The 13,103-nt window shown below is 38.9% G+C and overlaps 1 protein-coding gene across 1 annotated transcript in view; it reads left to right on the top strand.

The window, feature by feature from the left end:
* The window catches only part of PRKN (parkin RBR E3 ubiquitin protein ligase), a 1,204,761-nt gene that overhangs the window by 763,457 nt on the left and 428,201 nt on the right, over positions 1-13,103 (top strand). Inside the window, exon 9 of the mRNA XM_068985007.1 lies at positions 6,068-6,204. Coding sequence (XP_068841108.1) covers positions 6,068-6,204 — 137 coding nt within the window. The remainder of the gene's footprint in view (positions 1-6,067; positions 6,205-13,103) is intronic.

Below are 13,103 nucleotides of genomic sequence, written 5' to 3'. Positions count from 1 at the left end.
GCCTAGACTTGCTGTCTTAGCTTTACCTATCCTGAAAGTTTTGCCACGTTGCATTCAGTATATGTCACGTTCAGTTGAGAAGTTGGAACCACAGCCTCTCTCTTAGTGGGTATACATGAAAATGTATCTGTGACAAAAAACCAGACAGAGATGGAGAAGATTTGGCAGAGAGAGGGAACATAAAGGAATCAAGTGTGTGTGTGAAGACAAAGAAAACGGATGAGGTAGAAAACTGTGCATTTTATCAGAAAAATATGAAAAAAAATGGGTACCGTTCTGTAGGTACTAGAGAACTAATTTTACGCTAGTTTCCATGTTTGGATTACTGTGGAACAGTCTTTTACTTTCTGTCCTGTATGAGAATGCCTCACTATAAGTTTTACTAGGACTCTCAATTATGCTTAATACTTTTATTAAAAGAAAAAACAACACCAAAAACATTTTGTACTGGGGTATAGCCCATTAGCAATGTTGTGGTGGTTACAGGTACACAGATAAGGGACTCAGCCATACGCATACATGCGTCTGCTCTCCCCTCTCCATCCAGGCTGGCACAAGACACTGAGCAGAGGTCCATGTGCTGGACAATGTGTCTTTGCTGGTTCTCCGTTTTAAATAAAGCAATATTTACGTGACCTTCCCAACGTCCTTGCCTGGCCCCTCCCCTGGCAACCATAAATTCATTTTCTAAGTCTGTGAGTCACTTTCTGTTTTGCAATTCATTCGTATCATTTCTTTTAGATTCTACATATAAGAGATGTCTGGAGGAGGAAACGGCAACCCCCTCCAGGATTCTTGCCTGGAGAATCCCACGGACAGAGGAGCCCGGTGGGCTACAGTCCATGAGTCACTAAGGCTCAGACACGACTGAGTGACTAACACACACACACACACACACACACACTCAGATGTCATATGATGGTTCTCCTTTCTGAATAAAGGGTCTTTGGATCACTCCTTTAATAAAAGCAGGGAAATCGTTGCTTACAAATAACTCTGAAGTAATGTCAAGTGCAGCATTTGTGTATGATTTTTTTATATATGATTGGGAACTTTATTTAGGTTTTGATTAACTGCTCTGTAACCTGGCTCACTGGGGTAAAATCATTTTCTGGATTGGTCAATTAACATTTATGTGCAGTCGGAGCAAAGGACGCAGAGGAATGTCAGAAGGAATAAAAGACCCATGAGAATATAGGTCCTGGCAGGTTCTCCTCAGAAATGTCACTCATATCCATCTTCTCATTTCCACGCCTAGATCCACCAGCGCAGCGTGCTCCAATTCCTTAGTAACTCATGTCAGATTTATTAAAATGACCTCCAAAGACTTTTCTCAGCTGCTAAAGAGTGCTAACCTTTTTCACTCTCCTCTTTCACCTTCATCAAGGGGCTCTTTAGTTCCTCTTCACTTTCTGCCGTTAACACGGTATCATCTGCATATCTGAGGTTGTTGATATTTCTCCCAGCAATCTTGATTCCAGCTTGTGCTCATCCAGCCCAGCATTATGCATGACGTGCTCTGCATAGGGGCTGCCCAGGTGGTGCTGGTGGTAAAGACCTCACCTGTCAATGCAGGAGACGTAAGAGATGCAGCTTCGATTGCTGGGTTGGGAAGATCCCCTGGACGAGGGCATGGCAACCCAGTCCAGTATTCTTGCCTGGAGAAACCCATGGACAGAGGAGCTTGGTGGGCTATAGTCCATGGGGTCACAAAGAGTCAGACACAACTGAAGTCACTTAGCACACACTCTGCATAAAAAAGGTAAATAAGCAGGGTGACAATATACAGCCTTGACAATATACAGCTCCCAATTTGGAACCAGTCCATTTTTCCATGTCCAGTTCTAACTGTTGCTTCTTCACCTGCATACAGGTTTCACAGGAGGCAGGTAAGGTGGTCTGGTATTTCCATTACTTTAAGAATTTTCCATAGTTTGTTGTTTGAGCATTCTTTTGCATTGCCTTTCTTTGGAATTGGAATGAAAACTGCACAGTTGCACTCATCTCACACGCTAGTAAAGTAATGCTCAAAATTCTCCAAGTCAGGCTTCAGCAATACGTGAACCGTGAACTCCCTGATGTTCAAGCTGGTTTTAGAAAAGGCAGAGGAACCAGAGATCAAATTGCCAATATCCGCTGGATCATGGAAAAAGCAACAGAGTTCCAGAAAAACATCGATTTCTGCTTTATTGACGATGCCAAAGCCTTTGACATTGTGGATCACAATAAACTGTGGAAAATTCTGAAAGAGATGGGAACACCAGACCACCGGACCTGCCTCTTGAGAAATCTGTATGCAGGTCAGGAAGCACCAGTTAGAACTGGACATGGAACAACAGACTGGTTCCAAATAGGAAAAGGAGTACGTCCAGGCTGTATATTGTCACCCTGCTTGTTTAACTTCTATGCAGAATATATCATGAGAAATGCTGGACTGGAAGAAACACAAGCTGGAATCAAGATTACCGGGAGAAATATCAATAACCTCAGATATGCAGATGACACCAGCCTTATGGCAGATAGTGAAGAGGAACTCAAAAGCCTCTTGATGAAAGTAAAAGAGGAGAGCGAAAAAGTTGGCCTAAAGCTCAACATTCAGAAAACGAAGATCATGGCATCCGGTCCCATCACTTCATGGGAAATAGATGGGGAAACAGTGGAAACAGTATCAGACTTTATTTTTTTGGGCTCCAGAATCACTGCAGATGTGACTGCAGCCATGAAATTAAAAGACGCTTACTCCTTGGAAGAAAAGTTGTGACCAACGTGGATAGTATATTCAAAAGCAGAGACATTACTTTGCCGACTAAGGTCCGTCTAGTCAAGGCTATGGTTTTTCCTGTGGTCATGTATGGATATGAGAGTTGGACTGTGAAGAAGGCTGAGTGCCGAAGAATTGATGCTTTTGACCTGTGGTGTTGGAGAAGACTCTTGAGAGTCCCTTGGACTGCAAGGAGATCCAACCAGTCCATTCTGAAGGAGATCAGCCCTGGGATTTCTTTGGAAGGAATGATGCTAAAGCTGAAACTTCAGTACTTTGGCCACCTCATGCAAAGAGGTGACTCATTGGAAAAGACTCTGACGCTGGGAGGGATTGGGGGCAGGAGGAGAAGGGGACGACTGAGGATGAGATGGCTGGATGGCATCACAGACTGATGGACGTGAATCTGAGTGAACTCCGGGAGTTGGTGATGGACAGGGAGGCCTGGCGTGCTGCGATTCATGGGGTTGCAAAGAGTCGGACACGACTGAGTGCCTGAACTGAACTGAACTGATAGTTTGTTGTGATCCATACAATCAAAGGCTTTAGTGTAGTCAATGAAGCAGAAGTAGATGTTTTTCTGGAATTCTCGTGTATAATACAATGGATGTTGGCAATTTAATCTCTGGTTCCTCTGCCTTTTCTAAATCCAGCTTGTACATCTGGTAGTTCTTAGTTCACGAACTGTTAAGTGACGTGAAGTCACTCAGTCATATCCAACTCTTTGCTACCCCATGGACTGTGGCCTACCAGGTTCTTCTGTCCATGAGATTTTCCAGGCAAGAATACTAGAGTGGGTTGCCATTTCCTTCTCCAGGAGATCTTCCCTACCCAGGGATTGAACCTGGGTCTTCCACATTGTAGGCAGACACTTTACTGTCTGAGCCACTAGGGAAGTCCATGATGTACTGTTAAGGCTAGCTTGAAGGGTTTTGAGCATAACCTTGCTAGCATGTGAAATGAGTGCAATTGTGTGGTAGTTTGAACTTTCTTTGGCATTGCCCTTCTTTGGGATTGGAATGAAAACTGACCTTTTCCAGTCCTGTGGCCACTGCTGAGTTTCCCAAATTTACTGGCAAATTGAGTGCAACACTTTCACAGAATCATCTTTTAGGATTTGAAATAGCTCAACTGGAATTCCATCACCTCCACTAGCTTTGTTTGTAGTGATGCTTCCTAAGACCTGCTTGACTTCACACTCCAGGATGTCTGGCTGTAAGTGAGTGATGACACCATCGTGATTATCTGGGTCATTAGGACCTTTTTTGTACCCTTCTTCTGTGTATTCTTGCCACCTCCTCTTATCTCTCCTGCTTCTCTTAGGTCCTTACCATTTCTGTCCTTTATTGTGCTCATCTTTGCATGAAATACTCCCTTGGTATCTCTGATTTTGTTGAAGAGATCTCTAAAGCAGAGCAATTGATGTTCTATGAGTTGACTAAATGGTGTAAATTCTTTAGGACTTATTTTAACTGAAACATATTTTAACTGAAGGCAAAATTATAAATGTGTACTGTTGTCTAGACATGAAAGGGAACTCTTTCTATTCTTCCTTCTATTAATAGGGATGGAAAGAATATATTTGCTAGACGAGTGGCTACATGCCATGCATCTGAACATCTCTCTGGGACCCTGGCAGAGTCCACAGTCCAAACTGACTGCTTTGGCTTTTATATAAGTTTTCTTTCTATTTTTCTTCTACCTGGTAATTGCCAGGCTTTCTTTTTAACCGTGTTGTATATAGGCACATTTTTATAAATGCTCTCATAGTTTATCCAGTGTTTCTCTGTATTGATAGCCGATCAGGGGTCTATAAAGGCTGAGTCAACCACGTTGCTAAAATCAGAATGAATAACCTTTTTAACAGAACGTAGTCCTGAAAGAACGAGGTAAATATAGCAGGTCCATAGGGTCATCTGGAGGGAGTAAGGCGTGTGTGCAAGCCTGACTGCTCTTAGAAACAGGCAAGCATTGTATTGCATTGTCTTCAGTGGGGAGGCTGTTAGAAGAGGGGAGGCTGAAAATTCAGAACACAGTCAATACCCATTTGTAAAAGGCCCTGGCAATGGAAATGGCCCTGAGGGGCTGTCAGTGGGCGCAGAGCGGGGAAATGGAAGCACGTAAAAACCTCAGGGACGCTCTTACTCAGATGGATTGACCATCATCTTATTGGCTCGAGACACTAAAATACCAAGGTTTCCTTTCCATTTTTTGTGTGTATTATATATTGTTTTGAAATAAGTAGGAAAACAAAATTTTAAAAATCTTGTTAACTATTATGAAGTTATCTTCTGTTCTTTTATTTTTAGGGGAAGAGCTTTTCTCTGTTAAGAACTGGGTATGAAATGAAAAATATTTTGTAGTTTGTTATCATCCTATAGAAAATAGGCTTATCAAGATAAAATCCAATGACTTTCTTACTATTAAAATTGCCTTGGGGCTGATCTCAAATTAATATTTTATTTTTGTCTCCTTTTTGTCATAAACTCATGCCGTTCATTTACTAGTAAAAAAAAAAAAATAGTGGTTACTTGGCAGATTTTTTCTGTGGTCTTTTAAGGAAGACCAAACTTTTTAGGACTTATATATATTGATTTATTGGTACTCTCCTAACTTTAAGAAACTGAGTATTTGAGTAGATGGGGGAGCATAATAGACAAAATCTTGTCATAGATGAATCTCTGTTAGATAATCATTTATTTCTAAATTCTACTTTTCTATTTGCCAGTGAGATATGAATGACTCTTTAACATGTTTTGATAATTTTTCTTTTGACTTGGGGAAAGTTTGGGTTTAGATAGTGTTTAATATTGTAACTAAATTCAAAGATCGTTTATTTAAAATCTTACGAGGTCTGGTGCTATGAGACTGTTAATATCAAGTAGACTCAGTGTCTACTGTCACAGAGATCATAGTCTCACAAGAGAAGAGAAACAACAATATCATGATGAAATAGTGAATCACTGGAAATATATGTAAGTAGATGGCATGATGAGGAGGTTAATTGGGGAATATAAGTCAAAGGGGTCTAGAAAGAGCTTGTATCTGAACTTGGATTTAAATAGCTGATTAGTCAATATGGTTGTATGAAAAATAAAAGTTAAGAAAATCAACCTTTTTCACAGTTCGCAAGCTGTTTCCAATTTTGCAGAGGTAGTGTTGATATGTGCGAGCCCAGGGCTTAGCAGCACAGTTCTCCACATGGAGCATGCCCTAAGCAGCCCCACAAGACTCCGGAAAGTGTCCTAGGCTGCACGTTGCATCTCCAGCCTTAGGGGACTAGAGGAAATGTCTTTGCCTCCGCAGGAGCCCCGTCCTGGTTTTCCAGTGCACCCACCGCCACGTCATCTGCTTAGACTGCTTCCACCTGTACTGCGTGACCAGACTCAACGATCGGCAGTTTGTCCACGACCCGCAGCTTGGCTACTCTCTGCCTTGCGTGGGTAAGTCTAGCATTGTTTCCTCCATTTCTAATTGATTAAGAACAGAAAAAGGAGAATTGTTGATATAAAACTATCTTAAATATACCCAATTCCCTAATGAGGAATTGAAAATCCAGACTCTATTTGATCATGGTTGGGCAAGAAAATTAATGTTTGAATCACAATATAAAACCCTAGGGTTTGAAGGACCTGTGTTGAACTAGAAAATGTACAATCTACATAAAGGCATTGAAAATAAATTTTAAAATATTATTCAGCCAATGTATACAAAGTATGTCTATCAATTCACCCTGAAAAGTAGAGATTTATTAACCTCAATTTAGAGCAATTTTTTATCATACACCTCTATTGTTAAAAATTTTGAACACCTACATAAATATTATATGAAAGAACATGTATTTAAAAAGAAAGAATGATACAAAGCTGAAATATCTGTTTAAATGTTTTATGTCTTCCAACATTGCAAAACATCCTTTACTTGTGCTATAGCTTTAGATGTATTTTTTTTATGAGGTGAAATTCACATAAAATACAATTAACCATTTTAAAGTGTACAATTCAGTGGCCTTTTTTGCTTTAATATTGCTATGCAGTGACTACCACCTCTTTCTACTTTCAAAACTTTTTCATCACTGCATAATATTCTATATCCATTAAGTAGTCACCCCATTCTCTATTTCCCCCATCATTTGGCAAGCACTAACCTGTTTTGTTTTGTTTTTTTGCCTTATGGACTTGCCAATTCTAAATATTCATATAAAAGGAATCACAAACTCTGTGACCTTTTGTGTCTGCCTTTTTTTCACTTGGCATGTTCTTGACATTCATCCAAGTTGTGATAGGGATCCGTCCTTTGTTATTTTTGTGGCTGAATAGTATTTCACTATATGGATATACCGTAACGTATTGACCCATTCATCCACTGGTGTGCATTGTCTCCGTCTTCCGGCTGTTATCAGCGATGCTGTTATAGACATTTGAATACTTGTCTCTGTCTGGATGTGTGTTTTCCCTTCTCGTGGAGTGCAGTTTTGAGATCATATGGTAATTCTGCCTCGTAAGGAACCAACAAACTAGCTTCCATAGTTGCTTCATCAGGTTACATTTCCACTACGACACACAAGGGTTCTTATCTCTCTATATCCTCACCAACACTTGCTATTAATATTTTCTATTTTTTAAGTAGCCACCTTGTTAAGTATAAAGTGGTATCTCATGGTTTTGATTTGCGTTTCCTTCATGACCAGTGATGTTGAATGTCTTCTCATATGCTCATTTGCCATTTGTATATCTTCTTTGGAGAAACATCTGTTCAAGTCCTTGGCCTGTTTTTAATTGGGTTGTTTGTCTTTTCGTTGTTAAGTGGTAAGAGCTCTTTATTTATTCTGGATACTAGAGCCTCACCGTTACATGATTTGCAAGCATTCCTCCCATTCTGTGTCTTTCCACTTTCTTTACCATGTCCTTTGATACACAAAAGTTTTAAACTTTGATAAAGTCCAATTTATATTTTCTTTTGTTGCTTGTGCCTTGGATGTCAAATTTTAGAATATAGTGCCAAATCCCATTTCATGAAGATTTATCCCTACACTTTTTCTAATAGCTTAGCTCTTATATTTAGGTCATTGATTCCTTTTAAGTTAATTTCTGTATATGGAGTGTGGTGGGGAATCTGGTTCCTTCAAAATAGGAAATGGCATTTAGAAATCACAGTCCTAGGGCTTGGTGTGCTCACTGTTAGCAGGTTGGTCACTCTTTCTAGGCCTAGCTGAAAGAGCTAGGAGACATGCATTTTTTAAAAGGTAAAAACTGTATTTATACTGACATTTGCACTTTATATCCAGGGTTATGGAATTGTTACTTGAAGTCACTGATCTTAAAACTGTCATTGCTTCCTCCCTTAGCAAAAAATCTTATTACTGAGTGATATTAACATAATTACTCATTTGTCTCATTTCATAATACGTATACAATAGTATCTGTTTCAGAATACCATCACCAAAGTGTGATTACTGAAAACCGTGTTAATGCAGTTTGTTTTGTCATTAGGGTATATTGTTACAGAGGTATAGAGTCATGTTCAGTTACTGTATAATTATGTCACCAATTTCACACATATTTTTAACTATTTTTAAAATGTATTTTGTTTTGATAGTTTATATTTTTATATGTATACAAAATATTAACATGATTCCAAAGTCAAAGCTATGAAATAATTATATTCAAAACAATATAACTTTTATTACCGTTCCCTTCGATATTCCTTTTCTCTACAATGTATGTGTAGACCTTTATTTGAAAAAGCTCCTACTTTAAAACACATAAGCAGATTATAGATGATGTAGATTGAGGAGCTTGCATCATCTTCTTAAGTAAAAAGTAGAATACTATGCATATTTCCTTTTCCTTTTTTGTACCTGTACATTATATATTCTGTAGATCTCGCCCTCGTAATATGTGTATATTTTCTCCACGGAAAAAGTAACATTATTGAATTCCATTGTGTGGTTATACTTTACTGTTCCAATATTTGGTAAACAGTTTTCATTTTTTTAGTTACAAACATTGGTACAAACAATAGGCTTGTATGCACATGTATTTTCATGGTCTTGATCAGAGTATCACTGAGATGGAGTCTGAGAGTGGGATTGCTGTATTGAAGGGAAAAATATGTATTTATTTTTATGTTTCCAAACTCTTTTCCCCAAAAGTATGCTGTCTTCCATTCTCACCAGTGACGTGTAAGAGCAGCAGGTCCCACACCCCCTCACCAACAGAGCAGCTGCAGGACTCTGGGGGCCACTTTCCAATCTTACCTTTGCAAAAATGGCATTTCCACATGCATATTTTTTATTTTGAACGAGGCTGAGTATCTTAAGTTTAAGATCCTTCTACACTTCTTTTTCTCCATCACTTAAAAAAATCTCACCTTTTTCTCCAGGGATAGGCTAAGTGAATATATTCTATATTTTTTTCTTCAAAAGTATTTTCTATATAGGACACATTTGACAGTCCCTTACAGCAGCAGGAAAAGCTAACAGGGTTCAATCTCTTATATTTTTATAAAGAATGTGTGTCAACTAGCTTTTACTTCGCTATTTCTTTGCCAAAGGATAACTGACAGCTTCTAAGTGAAATAAAATATTTGCCTGGTTAAGCTGTATCTCACTGAAATACATTATATGAATTTACTATGGTCTAGTAATCTTTTAAATACCTTTTTTTTTTTACATTAACTGTGTTAATGACATTTTTATACCTCTATGCATTCCTGAGTTCATCTTCTTCATTTTAACTGTGAATGAGGTAGGGAATGAATGAATTTTAAATATGCTTACTTTGTATGTTTTTTTTGGGGGGGAAATCCTTTCAAATATTTTTGTGACTGTATCTACTTTATTACCAGTCATATAAATGTAGTATTCCATAAAGTTTTGCTTTTATTTTTTAAAATGCCACTTACTATTGAGAAAGGATCTTCTCTAACACATCTTTGCTTTCATGTTTAACAGGAGGCAGAAAGCTGCCTTTCTGTATATTTTGTTATTAAAAGAGAATGTGGCAAATAACCACAAACTGAGACAGGCTAGAAACCATTCTCAGTTCAGTTCAGTCACTCAGTCGTGTCTGACTCTTTGCGACCACATGAATCCCAGCACGCCAGGCCTCCCTGTCCATCACCAACTCCCGGAGTTCACTCAGATTCGCGGCCATCAAATCAGTGATGCCATCCAGCCATCTCATCCTCGGTTGTCCCCTTCTCCTCCTGCCCCGAATCCCTCCCAGCATCAGAGTCTTTTCCAATGAGTCAGCTCTTCTCATGAGGTGGCCAAAGTACTGAAGCTTAAGCTTTAGCATCATTGCTTCCAAAGAAATCCCAGGGTTGATCTCCTTCAGAATGGACTGGTTGGATCTCCTTGCAGTCCAAGGGACTCTCAAGAGTCTTCTCCAACACCTCAGTTCAAACACATCAATTCTTCGGCACTCAGCCTTCTTCACAGTCCAACTCTCATATCCATACATGACCACAGGTAAAACCATAGCCTTGACTAGACGGACCTTAGTCGGCAAAGTAATGTCTCTGCTTTTGAATATACTATCTACGTCGGTCATAACTTTTCTTCCAAGGAGTAAGTGTCTTTTAATTTCATGGCTGCAGTCACCATCTGCAGTGATTCTGGAGCCCCAAAAAATAAAGTCTAACACTGTTTCCACTGTTTCCCCATCTATTTCCCAAGAAGTGATGGGACCGGATGCCATGATCTTCGTTTTCTGAATGTTGAGCTTTAAGCCAACTTTTTCGCTCTCCTCTTTCACTTTCATCAAGAGGCTTTTGAGTTCCTCTTCACTTTCTGCCATAAGGGTGATGTCATCCGCATATCTGAGGTTATTGATATTTCTCCCAGCAATCTTGATTCCAGCTTGTGTTTCTTCCAGTCCAGCATTTCTCATGATGTACTCTGCATGTAAGTTAAATAAGCAGGGTGACAATATACAGGCTTGATGTACTCCTTTTCCTATTTGGAACCAGTCTGTTGTTCCATGTCCAGTTCTAACCATTCTACTGGGTAGTAAACCCCCTTCACTGCACAGCTCATGCCGATGCTTGCTTCTTCATATCCTCTAGGTATTTTAATATGTGTCTCCAAAAGTGCTTACTCATAACAAAATACAGTTCAGCTTGTCACAGTATTCCTTGCTGTGTATTATTTCAGCCTTCTTTATTTTATAATTTGAGGACTCAAATTATATTATCAATATTTAACATATTGTGTGAAAACAGGTTCTGTAATGCTATTGTGGTTTCTTGTTGTTGTGAAAGACATCCTGAATTGTCTTGACTGTTTGCTCAACAGTCACATTTATCACTTGCTTCGTTTTTAAGTGTCGTGCTACGTGTCGTAGCTTCACGCCTTCCTCAGTTTATATCTCAGAGCTTATCATATTCAAAAGATGAGGTGCCCTGTTAAGGGTAATGGCTCCTCACATTGTTGAGGACTACTGTTTTCTCCTTTGGCTTCTGCTTACTTAGTTAGTACTATCTTTATTTTTAAAATTTTTTAATTTGGCCACTGTGAATTTTATTTATTTATTTTTTGTATTAGCATTTAATTTATTTTTTAGGTTTAAAATTTATTTATTTATTTATTTTTAAATTTTACTTCACAATACTGTATTGGTTTTGCCATACATCAACATGATGGTATGGGGAGGGTGGTGGGAGGGGGGGTTCAGGATTGGGAACACGTGTACACGAGTACCTCTTTAATTCATGGTTTCTCTGCAAGAAGCTCGAATCTTTTAAAGTCACGTAAGTATTTAACAGAGTTGGTTGGATGAACATGAGAGAATTCATCTCTAATTCTTTTAGCCAAGGGTAGGTAATGCTCTGCAAAAGGGAACTGATAAAACAGGGCTTTCTAGGAGGCTGTGTTGTAGGGCTCCCCTGCCCCTCAGGATGTCCCCCGTACAGTTCATGACATGTGGTTATTTGATTTGCAGACCAAGGTATGAGATAGCGGCATAAGCCCTAATAGGAACCGCCAGAAACCAGTGAGTCACTTGCACATAGCCGTGGGTGTGGACAAAGCATTGGAGAAGCCAAATTCAAATCCTGACTCTGAGACTCACTCCCTGTGTTATTTAGGGCAAGTTACTTAACCTTGATTTGCCTCAGTTTCACTTTAAGGTAAAATAGGGGCAGTGCAGTAACATCTAGCTTATACATTGTTATGTAGATGAATTAAAATAATGCCACATCAAGCACTTTTCAGTTAAATGCTGAAGACGCTGGGCGCATGGTGAATATTGGCTTTGGTTATTTTGTTGCTACTTAAGCATACATTCCACAGTATATATAAAATGTATCTGTGCATATATATGTATACTGACAAAGGAGCATGTATTTAAACATTCTTTATTTTATTTATTTATTTTTTACAATATATTTAACTGTAGGTTGATGTTTCCTGCAATTTAATGCATAAAATCAGCCAATTATCAAGCATTACTCACCTCTCCAAGCTGTCTGGCCATCTTTTCCCCTTGGTTTATTTGACTTTGACTTGACTCTGAGCATGGAACAAGACACGTACTATAAAGTCGTAACTTAACAGAAATGGAAAATCAAAGCTTTTTGAACTATAAATAGAAACAGCAGACTATCAGAAACAAGAATTTATCAAACCCATGTTATTTCCATGGCACAGTCTGCTCCCAAGGTGGGGTTAATTTAAAAGTTATGTTAATTAACATCTATGAGTCTTATAAAAAAATTTAGTATGTATGAAAAGCAAAAAATCATGGTCAGTTTCCATAAGGGAACTGCAGCTTTGTGGGAGCTGGATTACTCCAGCAAGGCTCAGAGTCTACACCAGACCCACACAGTGAGGTCAGTGTGTTACTGGTCCCGTGGAGCAGGGAGCTGTGAAGCGTCTTCTTGACTGCCCTTGGACGACCTCAGCAGTTCCGTGTAAAATGACTGGACCGCAAGAGTCAGAGCCAGGGTTATCACTGGCTTTGGACGCTTCGGAGCACATCTTGTTGGTTTCTCTGAGGAGATGTACATTCACCTTTCCACCATGTCAGTTTAAAACGCCCTGTCAAATGGTTTTAGGACCCTGTGATGACTACTAGCGTTTTTGCAAATTATAATTCTTCCAAGAAAATTAAAGCAAGATTAGTTTATAGAAGCAAGGGGTATTTACCGATAAATTCATAACTTTCTAATTTTTATTTTATAGTAAAATAGATTAATAATGTGTTAGTTTCGGGTGTACTGCAAAATGATTCAGTTTTATATATATATATATATATATATATATTCGTCTTCAAATTTTTTTCCAATTTAGGTTATTACAAGATGCTGAGCAGAGTTCCCTGTGCTTATACACTAGATC

Source organism: Capricornis sumatraensis, chromosome 13 (assembly GCF_032405125.1).
Source record: "Capricornis sumatraensis isolate serow.1 chromosome 13, serow.2, whole genome shotgun sequence".
Classification (NCBI taxonomy): domain Eukaryota; kingdom Metazoa; phylum Chordata; class Mammalia; order Artiodactyla; family Bovidae; genus Capricornis; species Capricornis sumatraensis.
Note: the sequence above shows the minus strand (reverse complement) of the source record. Positions and strands in the feature narration are given on the sequence as shown.